The 19,201-nt window shown below is 47.1% G+C and overlaps 1 protein-coding gene across 6 annotated transcripts in view; it reads right to left on the bottom strand.

Moving 5' to 3' along the window:
* The window catches only part of LOC310782646 (NACHT, LRR and PYD domains-containing protein 12-like), a 179,955-nt gene that overhangs the window by 38,566 nt on the left and 122,188 nt on the right, over positions 1 to 19,201 (bottom strand). For all 6 annotated transcript variants that reach the window (XM_083643347.1, XM_083643345.1, XM_083643346.1 and 3 more), the window contains 3 exons: positions 18,777 to 18,902; positions 17,206 to 17,447; positions 15,289 to 17,110 (listed from right to left, as the gene is read on the bottom strand). In XM_083643347.1, coding sequence (XP_083499473.1) covers positions 15,289 to 17,110; positions 17,206 to 17,447; positions 18,777 to 18,902 — 2,190 coding nt within the window. The remainder of the gene's footprint in view (positions 1 to 15,288; positions 17,111 to 17,205; positions 17,448 to 18,776; positions 18,903 to 19,201) is intronic.

Below are 19,201 nucleotides of genomic sequence, written 5' to 3'. Positions count from 1 at the left end.
TTGACCACCAAAATGTAATCAGTTCATCCTTGAGGCCAAGTTAATGTTTGAGGCAAATTTGATGAAATTCCATCAAGGCATTCCTGAGATATGGCGTTAACAATGTAGAAATATTTAATTTGTTTTAATTTGATACGCACATTAATAAGGCTTAATCTGCATATCAAGTAGGGACACCACCCCGTTTCATGTAGCTATGGGCCACATTTGCCGAAGGACACATTAGAAGCACATCAATGCTTTCCTGAAGGAAGTAAAATTCTTATTTGGCGAAACGATTCCAAGCATCTGATTTTACTCAAATAATATACAATAAGAGGTAGACCATTACCTTCAAAACAACAGTATTTATTTCAAAATCATCAGCTGAAACATTACATTTTAGCCATCTCCTTGAGGCCCAAAACACACTGATTTATCAACAAATACCACATCAAAAAGGTTCATTATTTCATCATATTGAGTATAGATTGATTACACAAAGTCATAGGCTATATGCACGTTTCAAAGCGTTGATAAGACACGCCCGGTAGTTAACTCTGATAAGAGGAGGGGGAAAAGGAGACTAGACTAAAGGAAAGAGACTAGTTTAAATTTTATCAAATCTAATTTTCTGGACTGCACCACACTCATTTCACCACATTCGTAAGTATAAGGAGCCAGCTTACATTCTGAGACGTATCCAGGCTATTGGCAGGTCACGTGGATGTCCGTGTCCGCAATACGCCGTCGTTCCAGTAGCAAGTCTGTCTTTCTCTTACTTGGTTGAGAGACAGCCGTCTTTCAGGCAAGTGGTGTTCTTCAAGGCTTAGATGGTGGGCACGACAGGAGGGAAGGTCAAAGAGCCTTCTGTTAGACGCCTATCGAAAACGTTCACTCTCTTTCTCTCTTGGGTCAAGAGAAGAAAAGAGTCTATACTTGTTTTAACTTCTTAAGAAAATAAACCGAAAACAGGGAAAAGAGGTAAAGCTTTATAATCGCGAGACGTCTCTAGCTATATAAAGATCACTTCTTTAAGCTGTAAATTAAGATCGAAAACAGTGGAAGTGAGTCAAGGCCTTCTCTCTCAGACCTGTGGCCGCTGGATCTGAGAAGAGCCTGGTGGAGGAGAACCTTGTGTGTCCCGGGGGCTGGCTTGTTGACCCCGTGTTTCTTTTAGTTTAGTTGAAGAGCACTTCTCTCTCTCAGAGTCTCGCTTTGTACCCCAAAGTAATATGCAAATTAGTTGGGCTGTCCCAAAGCCATGCCCAGATCGTGGTAATTAACTTTTAACCATCTTGTACAAAAATAGCCTTAAGTTTCCAATTTTCCCCATCCAAAACAGAGTTAATCAATCATGTTACATATGGCTTAACATTTCTGTTTATAGGACATTAAAAAAAAACACAATTCATCAAATGAGTTATCATTTTCAACAATCTTCATGCATAATCTGACAATTATGAAGAAACATGATTCTTATTCAAACTCATTCAAAGTGGCTAATTCTGGCTCTCATATATTGTAAATAGGGCCTAGCCTACATTTAATTTGAAGAAAAGAAAGGAAAACATCTTTTACCACATATTTCTGCATTAAAATCACCTATCCAGACCATGTGGTGGTGTGTTTCATTCTCCACTAGGTGGCACTATAGCTCCACCCACTAAAATGTAAAAACTACATTAACTTGTATCTTCGGAAATAAAAGTCTGATTTAAACTGGAAAAACATGCTTTTGCTCAAAATAACATTTCCTATAAGAAAAATGTTCGTTTTACAAGGAGACATAGTTCATTAATATAGTTCTATCATACTAGGTTTTCATAGTCACTCCTGTGAACAAAGACATCTGGACATTCCTTTGTCAGGTCAGACGTGTATTCAGTTAAGCAAATCACTCAGTCCTTGACACGAATGGCTGATTAAACACTCCCAGAAACTGTGCTTAATCCTTTCGTTGTTAATCTCCCTTTGATGAAAACGAACTCAGGAGTCTGCAGCATCCCAGGAGATCAGGAAGTCAGTTTCTGTTATTACGAATGTAAAAAGGGTGTGATTTATAACAATGTTTTTCCCAAGTCTGCTTCCTGTGTGTCTTGAAAAACACTGGCCTCTTAAAATAAAAAGGGTGTCGAAGCACAGCCATTGGAAAATAGAAAGTTTCAATGGCAACTTTAATAAGAGTACCCAGATTTCTTACAACAAGCTTGAACATGGCGTTGGAGAGGTCACAGTGACCTTGACCTTTGATCACCAAAATGTAATCCATTCATCCTTGCGCCCAAGTCAACATTTGAGCGAAATTGGCAGAAATTCCATCAAGCCGTTCTTGAGATATCGCTTTAACGAGTCCAAGTCGATGTTTGAGGCAAATTTGATGAAACTCCGTCAAGGCATTTCTGAGATGTTGCGCTAACAAGCTTGAAAATGGCGTTCGAGAGGTCACAGTGATTCAAGATTCAAGATTCAAGATTTTTATTGTCACTCCGTGGTACAAGTATCACGTGTGAAATTCTTGTGCTGTGGACTCCGTTTACAACATAGTACAAATATAACAGGGCATATGAGTGCAAAAAACAACAACAAGAGACACAACAAGCAATAAGGCAGTAGAGTGATAAGACAAGTCAGAGACAGTGGCATATTCACTGCACATAGGTGCACATGTCATGTGCAAACTTTAGACGTGCTTAAACATTTTAAATTCGACGTATTTGACGTACAGGTGCAAATAGCATATACCTAATTAAACATACAATTAAACATTAGACATACATAATGGTAGCAGCTACAGTACGGTACAGTACAGCAACTACACTATTTGTGTATGTTAAGGAGTCTCGTAGCCTGCGGGAAGAAACTGTCCCTCAAGCGATTTGTGCGTGCTTTTGGGACCCTCTACCCCACAACTGCTGTGTCGTCTGCAAACTTCACAATGGTGTTGGAGGATTGAGTCGCCAGGATCCAGTCACACATTGCTGTGTTTAGTCCCAGGACCTTGATCTTGCTTACCAGCCTGGAGGGTACTATGGTGTTGAATGCTGAGCTGTAGTCCACGAACAGCATTCTTACATAGGTGTCCTTCCCCTCCAGGTGGGAGAGGGCGGTGTGGAGCACGTGTGCTACTGCTCCGCTGTGCTCCTGTTGGGGCGGTATGCAAAAACTGCAAAAAGTGAGCTTGGCCTTTGACCTTTGACCACCAAAATCTAATCAGTTCATCCTTGAGTCCAAGTCGATGTTTGAGGCAAATTTGATGAAATTCCGCCAAGGCATTCGTGAGATATTGCGTTAACAAGCTTGAAAATGGCGTTTGAGAGGTCACAGTGACCGTGACCTTTGACCTTCAAAATCTAATCAGATCATCCTTGAGTCTAAGTCGATGTTTGAGGCAAATTTGATGAAATTCCGCCAAGGCATTCGTGAGATATCGCGTTAACAAGCTGGAAAATGGTGTTTGAGAGGTCACAGTGACCTTGACCTTTGACCACCAAAATCTAATCAGTTCATCCTTGAGTCCAAGTCGATGTTTGAGACAAGTTTGATTAAATTCCGTCAAGGCATTCCTGAGATATCGCATTAACAAGCTTGAAAATGGCGTTCGAGAGGTCACAGTGACATTGACCTTTGACCTTTGACCACCAAAATCTAATCAGATCATCCTTGAGTCTAAGTCGATGTTTGAGGCAAATTTGATGAAATTCCGTCAAGGCGTTCCTCAGATATCGCGCTAACAAACATTGTATGGACGTACGTACGTACGGACGGACGGACACCCCGGATCCATAATGCCTCCGGCCTGGCTATCGCCGGCGGAGGCATAAAAAGACCATGTCATGTAATACCAGAGGTGTGGACTTGAGTCACATGTCACAAATCTGATGACTTTAGACTCGACTTGACAAAATCAACAAAGACTTGCAACTCGACTTGGACACCAATGACTTGTGACTTGACTTGGACTTGAGCGTTTTGACTTGAAAAGACTTGATAGGCTACCTCCGCAAAAAAGAAAAGAAAAAGGAAGTATTTTTTATTTTGCGGCTTTGCACCTAGGAAAAATGTCCATGGAACTCAAGATCAAAGTGACAGTCATCTACACAGCGTAACACCAATGACAGCGTAACATGCAGTCATTGGTCGCAGGATTTAAATGAGTAACATTTAAATGAGTTCTTTTACCTCAGCTAAATCGCGCTTATGGTGTCAGCTACATTCACTTTGTCGTTTTTACACGCGGGCAAACCGCTTCTCTACAGCTCTTGTCGTTTTCTCTGCCACCAACACTCCTGACTCCCATCTCCACTGGAGACATTTGTGCTTCTATTCCGTGTCAATACGTTGCAAAGTACTGTGCGCATTGTTTGGCCTTTGTATTTGCGCAGTTGCAATTCAAATTAATTAAGCTTCAGATAGTCCAGCGAGTCACCGTAGCGCATTCCTGGGCAGACCGTGCACCAGCTCCCCACACGCTCCATGGCATTTATGGTCAGTGCTGCAGCCAAGTGATCATCATGTTACATTGTACAGTGATAAGTGAGAAACGGGCCATTAAAAGTGACAATGAAAAGCCATTATGTGCACTACTGCAGTTTCACTCTGAAACGAGCGGATATCAGCACATGAATAGAAGCACCAAGCTTGTTTTTGCTGAATGTAAAACAGTGATTCAGTTCTCAGCCCTAATGTACTAGGCTGGGTACATTCACTGGGTGAATGTACCTACTGACTGTAAAGCGCTTTGGATAAAAGTGCTATATAAATGCAGGCCATTTACCATTTACCATTTAGGCTACTTTGTGCTACTGGCAGTGTAATGAGCAGCCAGCATAGGGTCAAAAACATGACCAAATACTGCAGCCCATAAACTGAAAATCTAAAATCGAATCTGAGCCTCAAAATCCTCCTTGCTTTTGTTTCTATGCAAAGGTTTCCATCTGTGCAGCTCATTTCCAGCTCTCATAATTATTTTATATAGCCTATAGCACAATTACAAGGTGCTTTACAAATACAAGCCAAAGAGATACAAGAATACAAGAACAGACAGAAAAGCTGGGTTGTAGGAACAAACAGAAAAATACACAAGGAATGATAAAAACTCTACTATAGCCTATATCCTACAGTGTAGGATATAGCTACACAATACTATAAACCTGTTTTAACAAATGAATACAAATTTTATTTTCATGATTTGTGTAAATGTTATATATTACTGTTGTTAAACAGAGTACTCTGAACTCAAGAACTGTGTTCATTAACAAACATGATGTCACTACTATAATGAGGAGGAGGGGCTCTGCTGTTGACCTGAAGGCAGGATGAGACGAGGGGAATCTTTCATAGATATTACACCAATAAAGAGGTTAAAGAGGCTAAAGAATGAAACCTAAATAACGACCAATCTGTTAGGCAGGTAACTGTAATGTGATGACTGAAACTGTAACAGTAATGATCTGTTAGGCAGGTAACTGTAATGTGATGACTGAAACTGCAACAGTAATGATCTGTTAGGCAGGTAACTGTAATGTGATGACTGAAACTGTAACAGTAATGATCTGTTAGGCAGGTAACTGTAATGTGATGACTGAAACTGTAACAGTAATGATCTGTTAGGCAGGTAACTGTAATGTGATGACTGAAACTGTAACAGTAATGATCTGTTAGGCAGGTAACTGTAATGTGATGACTGAAACTGTAACAGTAATGATCTGTTAGGCAGGTAACTGTAATGTGATGACTGAAACTGTAACAGTAATGATCTGTTAGGCAGGTAACTGTAATGTGATGACTGAAACTGTAACAGTAATGATCTCTTAGGTAGGTAACTGTAATGTGATTACTGAAACTGTAACAGTAATGATCTGTTAGGCAGGTAACTGTAATGTGATGACTGAAACTGTAACAGTAATGATCTGTTAGGCAGGTAACTGTAATGTGATGACTGAAACTGTAACAGTAATGATCTGTTGGGCAGGTAACTGTAATGTGATGACTGAAACTATAACAGTAATGATCTGTTAGGCAGATAACTGTAATGTGATTACTGAAACTGTAACAGTAATGCCTTACTTTACTCCGTTACCACATCACTTTGTAATGTGTTACCGTTACGCCCGTTAAGACCAGTGGCAGCCAACACGGTGCTCGCGGGCGCCTGTCACCTGCATGGAGCCAATGAGTCGCCCACAGGCCGCATTCTAAACATATATATATTTTTGTTTTATTTTTTGACGTTATGTCCCACAGGTCTCCTGCCTCTCATTCATTCATTCACTCACCATTATGTTCCTCCTGTGTGTAAAGAAGCCAGGGCAGCCAATAGAATGCATTTGTTTGGGTCATGTGGTTTTGGACAACCAATAGAAAGACACTATCCACAGATGGAACGGGGAAGAAATGTGACTCTCTTCTCCTCTCTACCTTCTTAGTTTTGATTTCAACATAGTGATTCAATCCACAGTAAAACATGACAGATACATTGATTGTTACAGCTTCAAAATGAGTTTTTCCTTCATTAAAAACACTTGATTCAGCATTTTTGGGTTCCTCGTGATGAAGAAACCATTATTTTATCAAATTGATTTTCTATTGCCTGTGTGTATTTGTGGTGCACTGCTGTTGGTTCATAGCGATCTCCATGTGACCTAAATGTGCTGCTGGTCTTATAGAAGAGAATGTGCTTGAAGGAAGAAGATAAAGAAACAATGATGTCAGGCATTGGGGATGAATGAATGAATGAATGATGAGTAGCTTGTAAAACGGTCAAAACAGCTTCTGGACAGAGATATCCAGTGCTTCATTAAAACACCACTCTGGCAGTCAGGAAGGATGAAATATAGAATGAACAGAAACGAATCCTCGATGAGCGGTTGTTGTACGTTATGTTTCAGTCAGACTTGTCAACTTTACAGACAAATGTGTTTACAGGTGTTCTCTTTTGAAACACCAAAAGAGGAGTTTAGGAATTTTATCTTCCAACTCATAATGTTAAAAAAGTTTGCCAATGTGATATTGTTTCGAAACAGATTATTTAAGATTAACAGACCAATTAATACATTTGCAATTTGAAATATATATCTGTGTATTCCTATGATGGTCCGACCACTCGGTCGAAGGGGAGTTACCTGACGAGCAGGTCTCTCCGGTCCAACCTGAGCAGCAGACGCAGCGAAGCTCGGTTATGAGTTGGGGGGATGAGCCCATCGATCCCGTATTAGAACGGGGTGGGCTCTTACCGTACGACCCCATAGTCGTCCCCCCCCTAGACACCCCCCAAGAGGAGATGTCAGGCGGGGAGGACTGGGACGGTGTAACCACTGTCACCTCTCTGGTAGGGGCCCGCTCGGAGACGAGCGTCAACGAGCCTTACCAGAAACAATTTCAAGGGGTGATGTCTAGGGCCGCAGCTAAGCTCGGCATCGCTCGGGCCGAACCACCCCCACCCCCGAGTCAGTGCTGCTGGGATGTTACTTCCAGCCACGCCAGGCACCACAGGCGCCCCGCCCGAAGCCCCTCTTACCCGTCTGTATAGACGTGGTGCGCGCGGTGCAGATGGGATGGGAGAAGCCTCAGGAGGCTGCGCGGGCATGGCTCCGTGGTCAGCTTTAGAAGGGGGGGATAAGCTCGCGTTTGCCGCGATGCCTCCCCTCGAGGAAATGGTGGCCAGACACCTGGTCCCCAACCCCGCGAGGCCCACCTTGCCGTCGTGGGCGTGCCAACTAACGGCCAAGCTGGCCGAGAAGGCTTACTTGGCGGCGGGCCAGTCTGCCGCCATGACCAACAACCTGGCGATCCTGCAGGGTTACCAGGCAGTACTCATGCGGGAGATGCAGGGTGACCCCGCCCCCGAGCTATTTACAGAGCTCAGGATGGCCACGGATTACGCCCTGCGTATGGTCGACTGCTTGGCGCAGAACAGCGGGAAGGTCATGGCTTTCTCCGTTCTGACTCACCGTCACCTGTGGCTGAACCTCACCCAGCTCCCGGAGCAGGATAAGAGGAGGCTACTAGGGGTCCAGATCTCTCCGGAGGGACTGTTCGGTCCTTCCGTGGAGGATTTGGCACAGCGGTTGGAGAAGCGGCAGCGGGACTCCGTGGCGGTCAGTACCCTCATGCCTAGGCGAAGAGGGGAGGACCGCCGGTTCCAGGTGCAAGCGCGCTCACAGAGTCGCCCTCCGGGGCCTACCTACGAGCCACCCCACGCCCGCGGGTATGAGCCCCACCTAGGGCACCTTTACTGGAGGCGCCCCACCCAGCCACAGTGGGCTCGTCCTGGGTCCCACGGCAGGCCAGGGTGCGCGGCCCCCGCCCCCCAAAGCGGGGGGGTGCACGGGGAGCGGGTAACCAGTCCAATACTTAGTCACCTCCCGGGGGAAGGGGGGGGGGCTATGAGCCCACCGTTGTTGGAGCTCAGCGCTCAACTTCGGGCCGGGACTCAGCAGGGGCCTACCCAGCCCGTCACTCGCCGGTGCGGTACGCCCGGCGGGGACGGCAGCTCGCCAAGGCTTGGCCTCAGGGCCAGCCTTCGGCTTGTAGCTTTAGGGACAAGCCCACCGTCCTCGGTGCCCATGGCCCGAGTTCGGGCGGGAGCTCTCCCAGGGTCTCATACCCGCCGTCAAGAGGCCCCCGGGACAAGCCCACCATCAATGGTGCCATGGGCCCATTGTTGGTCGGGAGCTCTCCTGGGGACCACACGAGCGGACAAGTCCGCGTGCGGCGGTCCAAAGAGAGCCTTGCCTCCTTGGTCCCCCCAGCCTGCGAAAGACGCACGGCGGGGGGGTTACGCCAGTAGTACGTCAGTAGGCGGAGCCCGCGTAAGAAACCGGCAGGAGGGCATAGCCTCTTATGTCCTGCCCCCCCCCATTTTCTTCCCCAACCAAGATACCGGGTCAGAACCCGGTACCCAACAATTTACTCATGACCAAGGGGGCGGGTTCCGCCCCCTTCGGTCACAAGAGACCATCTTTGTCCAACAGGCTCGATGCCTGGGAGCGTCTGTGTTCCCCGTCCCCATGGTTGCGGTGCACCCTCCAGAAGGGATACGCCCTGCAATTTGCCAGGCCCCCGCCCAGGTTTGATGGGACCCACGATACAGCCGTGGAAGGGGAGTCCATGGACATACTCCACAAGGAGGTTATTTCGCTCCTCGCCAAAGGGGCGATTCGCTCGGTTCCCAAGACAGAGGTGCGCTCGGGTTTCTACCACAGGTACTTTCTCGTGCCCAAGAAGGATGGCTCCATGCGTCCAATTCTGGACCTTCGGCATCTCAACAAGACGCTGAGGAAGTTCCCGTTCCGAATGCTCTCCTTTTCCCACCTGTTCAACGCGTTGAGACAGGGGGATTTCTTTACTTCCGTGGATCTGAAAGATGCATTCTTCCATGTACACGTGGTCAAGAGGCACAGGAAATACCTGAGGTTCTCCTTCCTAGGGAAGGCTTACGAGTTCTGTGTCTTGCCTTTCGGCATGTCTTTGAGCCCGCGAACCTTCACGAAATGCATGGAGACAGCCTTGGCCCCCCTCCGCGCGAGGGGGATTTGCGTCTTCCTTTATCTCGACGACGCTCTCATTGTGGCCGACTCGAGGGTCGGTGCCACAAAACATACCAAGGTGGTGACCGATCACCTACAAACCTTAGGGTTCTTGGTGAACTGGCAGAAGAGCTGCCTCGCCCCAGAGCAGACGGCGACCTTCCTGGGGCTCGAGCTAAACTCCCGGGCTATGCGAGCCCGCCTTTCGCCGGAGCGACAGGCTCGCACGGTGCGGACAGCGAGGACGTTAAGTCTGTGCTCCTCGGTGTCAGTGCATCAGTGCGCAGTCATGTTGGGCCTGATGGCCTCGGCACTGCTTGTGCTCCCTCTGGGGAGGCTACACATGCGTCCGTTCCAAATCTGGTTCCTCGGGCTGCGTATGGATCCGGCCAGGGACCGTCATCGCAGGGTTCCTCTGACAGGTCAGGCCCACCAGGCGCTGGCCATATGGGCAGACCCCCGTTACCTCTCGAGGGGCACTCGATTGGGCCCTGTCCCGCTCAGGTTAGTGATTCGCACCGACGCCTCCCTCTGGGGTTGGGGTGCGGTGTGCGGGCATTTGTCGGCAAACGGCCGGTGGGAGGCTCAGGAGCTTCGCCACATAAACGTGCTAGAGCTGGAGGCGATTCGCCTGGCTCTGCTTCACTTCCAGCGGATCATACATGGACGCCATGTGCTGATTCGCTCGGACAATATGGCGGCGATCGCCCACCTGAACAAACAGGGCGGTGTGCGGTCGAAGGCGCTGAACCAGTTAGCGGCGGAGATTCACCTGTGGGCGTATCCCCGTCTCCTGTCAGTGTCGGCGGTCTATCTGCCGGGACGGCTGAATTACAGCGCCGACCTACTGTCTCGAGGCAGGTAACTAAAATGAACAAAGTTAATAAGAGAGCTTACTATCGGCAGAGGATCTCTGACAGTGGCAATAACAGCAAAAAATTATGGGGCGTACTGAATGAAATTATGGTAAGACCGCCCGCACGTCTTTTGTTGAATCGGACGGTGTCTACTTGACTAAACCACTTGATATTTCTAATTATTTTAATGAATATTTTGTGAAGAAGGTGTCCAAACTCAGAGAAAACATGGACAACACCATCAAGTCTAATTCTGAAGAACTTGTAAAAAAATCCATAATGAAAAATAAGATTTGCACCTTTGATTTTCATCTAGTCAGTGTGGGAAAGGTAGAAATGTTGCTGAGCTCACTGCCTGTTGATGGGGCTGCTGGAACGGACCAGCTTGATAGCAAGTTGTTAAAAATTTCCGCTGCACGTCTCTCATCCTATTTGTCACATTTTTAATAGATGTCTGATCAGTGGCGTATGCCCAGAGCTGTGGAAGGACGGTAAGATTATTCCTATTCCTAAAGATACAAAAACTACATTCTGCGGTCCAAACAGCAGGCCCATCAGCATTTTACCAGTATTGAGAAAATTGCTAGAAAAAAATGTTTATGAGCAAATTCAATGTTATTTTTCTGCCAATGAATTAACAACTGAGTTCCAACACGCGTATAAACCTGGTCATTCAACCTGTACTGCCATGACTCAGATGTGTGATAGTTGGCTAACCTCTATTGACAGCTCAAAGCTCGTTGGCTCTGTTCTGCTTGATTTCAGCGCAGCATTTGATGTGATCGACCATGAAATTTTAACATCTAAACTTACGTGTTATGGATTTAAATCATCTGCAACTCAGTGGGTCAAGAGCTACCTGTCGGCCAGGTCACAGAGAGTCTATTTTAATGGGGCACTATCTAGCACTAGGACCCTGAACTGCGGGGTCCCACAAGGCAGTTGTCTCGGCCCTCTCCTCTTCTCCTTCTTCACAAATGATATGCCATATGCAATCAGTAAGGCTAGTTTGACCATGTATGCAGATGATTCTACTATTTATTATGCGGCTCACACATGTACTGAACTTAACCATGTTCTGTCTAGCGAGCTAAGTATTATATATAATTGGATAAAAGCAAATAAACTTATACTGAATATATAAAAAGCAATGTGCATTATTTTCGGCTCTAATTATAGATGGAGAGACAGTTGACGGTCGGAGAGACGGCATCCGGTACGGGATGGGTTTTAGCACCCCAGCCTGGCTCTCTCGTGAGGGAGAAATCCACAAACGCTACGGATCAGCCTCCTGAAAATCTGCGTAAACATCCGCGCGGCCTGGGGTCCTTCAGGCTAGAGCGAGGTGCTCGTCGCAGGTGTATGACGTGCAGCGCACAGGCCTCCTTGAGGCATCCTCCCTGCCCATGGTACGGCATGGTAGGATTGCCTTTTGCCACAGGAGGTTCTGGTGAGACGAAGGAGGTGCCCGGCCTGGAATCACCCCACAGGGCCTTAGACCTCCATGCACCGAAGGTCTCACAATACTGCGGTGTAGCACTAAACTCTATTGCAGCGGATTGGGCGTGATCAACCCTTCCGCGGGCAACGTTGCAGACAGAGTAGGAAGGCTGATCCGTGAGCGGCTGCTTCTGGGACGCGGGTCGGGGTCGTAATCGGCCTCGGCTGGGTCTAATGGGCGAGGGTGTATGATGTTGACAGACCCGAAACACCCCACGACCTCAGTTAACATCACTGATGACGCGTCCCAGCGCATGCAGTAGTATGTATACTTGAACCGAAACCCCTGGCTCCCCCTGGCCAGTGACACTTGGGAATAGACTAGGTGACAACCAAGTATAGTTTGGTGACAAGCTGGAGAGACAGTTGACGGTCGGAGAGACGGCATCCGGTACGGGATGGGTTTTAGCACCCCAGCCTGGCTCTCTCGTGAGGGAGAAATCCACAAACGCTATGGATCAGCCTCCTGAAAATCTGCGTAAACATCGGCGCGGCCTGGGTCCTTCAGGCTAGAGCGAGGTGCTCGTCGCAGGTGTATGACGTGCAGCGCACAGGCCTCCTTGAGGCATCCTCCCTGCCCATGGTACGGCATGGTAGGATTGCCTTTTGCCACATGAGGTTCTGGTGAGACGAAGGAGGTGCCCGGCCTGGAATCACCCCACAGGGCCTTAGACCTCCATGCACCGAAGGTCTCACAATACTGCGGTGTAGCACTAAACTCTATTGCAGCGGATTGGGCGTGATCAACCCTTCCGCGGGCAACGTTGCAGACAGAGTAGGAAGGCTGATCCATGAGCGGCTGCTTCTGGGACGCGGGTCGGGGTCGTAATCGGCCTCGGCTGGGTCTACTGGGCGAGGGTGTATGATGTTGACAGACCCGAAACACCCCACGACCTTAGTTAACATCACTGATGACGCGTCCCAGCGCATGCAGTAGTATGTATACTTGAACCGAAACCCCTGGCTCCCCCTGGCCAGTGACACTTGGGAATAGACTAGGTGACAACCAAGTATAGTTTGGTGACAAGCTGGAGAGACAGTTGACGGTCGGAGAGACGGCATCCGGTACGGGATGGGTTTTAGCACCCCAGCCTGGCTCTCTCGTGAGGGAGAAATCCACAAACGCTAAGGATCAGCCTCCTGAAAATCTGCGTAAACATCGGCGCGGCCTGGGTCCTTCAGGCTAGAGCGAGGTGCTCGTCGCAGGTGTATGACGTGCAGCGCACAGGCCTCCTTGAGGCATCCTCCCTGCCCATGGTACGGCATGGTAGGATTGCCTTTTGCCACAGGAGGTTCTGGTGAGACGAAGGAGGTGCCCGGCCTGGAATCACCCCACAGGGCCTTAGACCTCCATGCACCGAAGGTCTCACAATACTGCGGTGTAGCACTAAACTCTATTGCAGCGGATTGGGCGTGATCAACCCTTCCGCGGGCAACGTTGCAGACAGAGTAGGAAGGCTGATCCATGAGCGGTTGCTTCTGGGACGCGGGTCGGGGTCGTAATCGGCCTCGGCTGGGTCTACTGGGCGAGGGTGTATGATGTTGACAGACCCGAAACACCCCACGACCTTAGTTAACATCACTGATGACGCGTCCCAGCGCATGCAGTAGTATGTATACTTGAACCGAAACCCCTGGCTCCCCCTGGCCAGTGACACTTGGGAATAGACTAGGTGACAACCAAGTATAGTTTGGTGACAAGCTGGAGAGACAGTTGACGGTCGGAGAGACGGCATCCGGTACGGGATGGGTTTTAGCACCCCAGCCTGGCTCTCTCGTGAGGGAGAAATCCACAAACGCTAAGGATCAGCCTCCTGAAAATCTGCGTAAACATCGGCGCGGCCTGGGTCCTTCAGGCTAGAGCGAGGTGCTCGTCGCAGGTGTATGACGTGCAGCGCACAGGCCTCCTTGAGGCATCCTCCCTGCCCATGGTACGGCATGGTAGGATTGCCTTTTGCCACAGGAGGTTCTGGTGAGACGAAGGAGGTGCCCGGCCTGGAATCACCCCACAGGGCCTTAGACCTCCATGCACCGAAGGTCTCACAATACTGCGGTGTAGCACTAAACTCTATTGCAGCGGATTGGGCGTGATCAACCCTTCCGCGGGCAACGTTGCAGACAGAGTAGGAAGGCTGATCCGTGAGCGGCTGCTTCTGGGACGCGGGTCGGGGTCGTAATCGGCCTCGGCTGGGTCTACTGGGCGAGGGTGTATGATGTTGACAGACCCGAAACACCCCACGACCTCAGTTAACATCACTGATGACGCGTCCCAGCGCATGCAGTAGTATGTATACTTGAACCTAGATTATCACAGAATCCTAAAATTAACATACTGATAGATGATAAAATTATAAAGCAAGTAAAAACAGTAAAACTTCTAGGACTCTGGCTGGACTGCACATTATCATGGTCTGATCACATCAATAAAGTGGTCGCGAAAATGGGCAGAGCTGTTGCAATTACTAGGAAATGTGCATTATTTGTTACATCATCGGCACTTTGCCAAATTGTTTCCTCATTGGTTCTGTGTCATTTGGAATACTGGTCTGTGGTATGGTCATCAGCAGCTAAAGGTCTTCTTGAAAAATTACAAGTTGCACAAAACAAAGCAGCTAGGCTAGTCCTTGGGTGCTCCCCTAGGTCTAGCATAGCTGAAATGCATACACGTCTCACATGGCTTACTGTTGAGCAGAAACTATTATCAATCCTACTTGTACATTTTCACAAAGTTATCCATACCCAAACTCCTGGCTTTCTCTTCGACAGCATAATTTATTGCTCACGTACTCACAGACACTCTACCAGAGGGGCGAGCAGGGGTCAGTTGACTTTGCCTAGACCCAAAGCCAACTTTATGAAGAAAACAGTCACATACAGATCTATAATGTCCTGGAATTGTCTGCCAGTAAACATTTCCTCCATCCATGGGAGGGTAGGTTTTAAACGGAAACTTAGATCCCATCTGCACTCACTAACACCAGCAAACACACTTTGAACACACAACTTTACTTCCCATTATGTCTTTCTTTTAATAGTATGTCTTAGAATAGTGTCTTTTAGATCAGCTGATCTAATGTAGCTGGCCAGCTACATAACTAGCTGACCAAACTATTGTTGTTGTTTTGTTTTGTTTTATATACTGCTTTTTACTCTGTGATTCTCCTGTATTCCACTGCATTTTACTATTTCTTATTTTTTTACTATGTTATTTTACTACTGAACTTTACTGTCTACAGTTACAATTGCTGTAATGTATTGTGTATTGTGTTTGGACCCCAGGAAGACTAGCGGCCGTTTTGGCGGCAGCTAATGGGGATCCTTTTAAATAAACAAATAAACTATACTATATCTTTAGTGTAATTTTATGGCTTCAGGTGTGAAGGTTGCTCTACAATGTGGATAATATTCACATCAGGACTAACCGAGCCTTTCTGCAGTTCCTCACAGCTGGGACCAGTCTCCGTCGTCCCTCCTCTGTTGTGTTGTAGGCATCCAGGTCCAACACATCCAGAACCTCCTCTGACATCTGCAGCATGTAGGCCAGAGCTGAGCAGTGGATCTCAGAGAGTTTCTTCTCTGATCTGTGCTCTGACTTCAGGAACTGTTGGATCTCCTGATGTACTGAGTGATCGTTCATCTCCATCAAACAGTGGAAGATGTTGATGCTTCTGTCAGGAGATATGCCTTTCGTGGTCATCTTCTTCAGGTTGCTGATGGCTGTCTGGATGCTTTCTGGTCTGCTCTCTGTCTGACCCAGCAGGTCTCCCAAGAGTCTCTCGTTGGATTCCAGTGAGAGGCCATGAAGGAAACGGACAAAGAGATCCAGGTGGCCATTTTTACTTTCCAGGGATTTGTTCATGGCTCTATGGAGGAAAACAACCAGGGATGGGTCTTCATCTTTACTGTCGTCAAATATATCCCTTTCACGCCAGTCTTTTCCCAGGAATGTGTCCAGTACCTTCTCATCCATGTTTGTGTAACAGTGGAACATGTAGACTGCAGCGAGAAACTCCTGAATGCTTAAATGAACAAAGCAGTAGACCGTCTTCTGGAAGAGCACACACTCTCTTTTGAAGATCTCTGTGCAGACTCCTGAGAACACAGAGGCCTCTCTGACATCAAGACCGCACTTCTCCAGATCTTCTTGGTAGAACATGAGGTTGCCTTTCTCCAGATGTTCAAATGCCAGCCTCCCCAGCTTCAGAAGAACTTCCCTATCAGTCTCTATCAACTCCAGTTGACTCATCTCATGTCTCTCTACGTACTTCTGCTTCTTCCTCTGTGTCTGAACCAGCAGGAAGTGTGAGTACATTTCAGTCAGGCTCTTGGGCAGCTCTCCTCTCTGGTCTGTAGTCAACATGTGCTCCAGAACTGTAGCGGTGATCCAACAGAAAACTGGGATGTGGCACATGATGTGGAGGATCCTGGATGCCTTGATGTGTGAGATGATTCTGCTGGCCTGCTCCTCATCACTGGATCTCCTCCTGAAGTACTCCTCCTTCTGGGGGTCAGTGAACCCTCGTACCTCTGTTACCCTGTTGACATATGTAGGAGGGATCTGATTGGCTGCTGCAGGTCGGGAAGTGATCCAGAGGAGAGCCAGGGGAAGCAGATTCCCCTTGAAGAGGTTTGTCAACAGCACGCCTACTGATGATGTTTGTGTGACGTCAGTCACAACCTCATTGTTCTGGAAATCCAGCAAAAGCCTGCTTTCATCCAGGCCGTCAAAGATGAATAAAACCTTACAGACAGAGAGGTTCTCTGCTGTGACCATCTGTAATGTTGGATGGAAAACATGGAGCAGCATGAGAAGACTGTACTGCTCATCTTTGATCAAGTTCAGCTCCCGGAACGAAAGCAGAATCACCAGATTGACATCTTGATTTTCTAAGCCCTCTGCCCAGTCCAGAGTGAACTTCTGCACTGAGAAGGTTTTTCCAATGCCAGCCACACCCTGCGTCAGAACTACTCTGATGTGTGTCTCTTTGCCAGGTAAGGGTTGAAAGATGTCCTGGCACTTGATTGGAGTGTCATGGAGGGTCTCCATCTTGGATGCTGTCTCCAGCTGCCACACCTCATGTTGGGTATTAACCCCTTCAATCTGTCCCACTGTGATGTAGAGCACAGTGTAGATCCTGTTGAGGGAGGTTCCAGTTCCTGCTTCAGTTCCTTCTGTCACAAATCCACATCTCTTTATCAGAATGATCTTATGCTGGTCTAAAACCTCCAACAGAGCACCGTCCACTGGAAGAGAAGAAAGAATGAGCAAGTGTTTAATAATATGCTGTTGTTTATAGTTTTAGAAATGGTGACCAGAGTAGACATACCCCCAGTCTTACATTGAGCGATGCTGGTTTGACTGAGTTGGTTTGACTGAGTTGCAGGTCTTGTTCTGGATCTTTTTCCACACTGGGGACAGGCAGAGTCTCCTGATGAAGCAGACTGGTCCCAGTATGAGGTGATGCACTGTGTGCAGAACCAGTGTCCACAGCTGGTAGAGACTGGATCCCTCAGAACCTCCTGACACAATGCACAGCAGGACAGCTGCTGCTTCACAACACCTAGGCTCCTCTTCCTCTCTCTGTAGGGACAAAGGCAATGTATTATGACTGATCAGAAAACATTAAGATGTATCTCAAAAATAATTCTAAATCAAGTTTTAACTAACTTTTGTTGCTCAGATAGCATCATGCTGCAACAACGTGTAAAGTAAATATTTTTTTATATTTAACTTGATATTGTGTAGAACGGTGTTTATATGGATTCCAATTTTTGTTTATTCTTTTATTGCATCTGATACCATGCTTGGGTTATACAGTATACAGCCTAATATAGCCTATACTGTATGTTCAGATCATTTTTAACGGTGCTCATTTTTCTGCCCCTATTTCTCTTTTAAGCCCACTTATGTTTGGATGCGCTCCACCCTGGGAGGTGTTGATTGTTTTAGAGCCTATCAGCCTATGCTTGCAATGTTATATATATGGGTGTGTTTCACCCTCCAAACATTCCTGACCTTGACGAAGATTCAATGTAGGATCCAAACTTTTCCTCATTAAACTACGGCTTGGAGGAAGTGTGCAAGCTGTTTTCCACTACAGTTCATCTACATTATCAATCACTGTCTGTATTTGTCTAAATCACCTGTTTTCCTGAAATGGGTTTTTCAGTGATTTGGGGACATTTTGGTGTGTAAACCATTTCCTGTCTGATGCGTGTGGCCAGCAGTGAGCTGGTTGTGGCTATTTCCTGTTTTATGTGTGTGGCCAGCAGTGAGCTGGTTGGCTATTTCCTGTTTTATGCGTGTGGCCAGCAGTGAGCTGGTTGTGGCTATTTCCTGTTTTATGCGTGTGGCCAGCAGTGAGCTGATTGTGGCTATTTCCTGTTTTATGCGTGTGGCCAGCAGTGAGCTGTTGTGGCTATCAAGATGAGGTGAGCAGACCATTGTGGAAGTTTATTTAGTTGATTTTTAGTTTTTTACAAAACATTTCTTCTCCAACGTTGTACTAGAGAAATACAAGACGAAAAGATGATTTAATAAAGTTTACAACATGTTATATTCATTCAGAATATTTATTGTGAATTAAAATTTACATCACAGATGTTTGCGAATATTGTCTTTGAGTGAATTCCAACATGCAAGTTGTTAAGTATGTTGTTGATTTTTTTTTTGAGTTTCTGGCTAACATGATCCAGAAGATCCATTTTGGGAGAACAGCTGTACTGCAGAGCGGTGAGCAGTTATTTTCTCTTTGCACAGTCTTTCCTTCATAGCTTCACTACAAGCTTTGCTTCATCAATAGTCCTCTCATAGTGTGGAATGTAACAGTGAAGGAAACTTCTAAATGAGACAACAGCTCTCCTTCATCATTATGACTCAGGTTTTGGCTTCCATAACCAGTTCTCTTACTTTGTGTCTGAAGGTCCAGGTTGAGGTTCATTACTGAAGTTTGGAGGGTGTCCTTTAGACCAGTCACTCTTCATAGACAGACAGCTGGGTACTGGAGACTCTGCTCTCTGCCTGTGGTACTGACCTCTGAAACACAAATGTTTGATACATATCATCATTAGTTTTAGTAAAGACAGACAACAATGTGACCAGGGTTCGAGTTACAATATGATCATTGTGGGGGTCTCTAAAATAACCCGGCAACGATACGAGTGTTGGAGAGAGAGTTCATTATGTGGTCACACACAGCACACGCACGCACAAACACACACACACACACACACACACACACACACACACACACACACACACACACACACACACACACACACACACACACATTGATGTGCTCGGTTATGAGAGAGAGACAGAAAGAGAGAGACCGC

This window comes from Poromitra crassiceps (genome assembly GCF_964638095.1).
Source record: "Poromitra crassiceps genome assembly, chromosome: 9".
Lineage (NCBI taxonomy): Eukaryota > Metazoa > Chordata > Actinopteri > Beryciformes > Melamphaidae > Poromitra > Poromitra crassiceps.
Note: the sequence above shows the minus strand (reverse complement) of the source record. Positions and strands in the feature narration are given on the sequence as shown.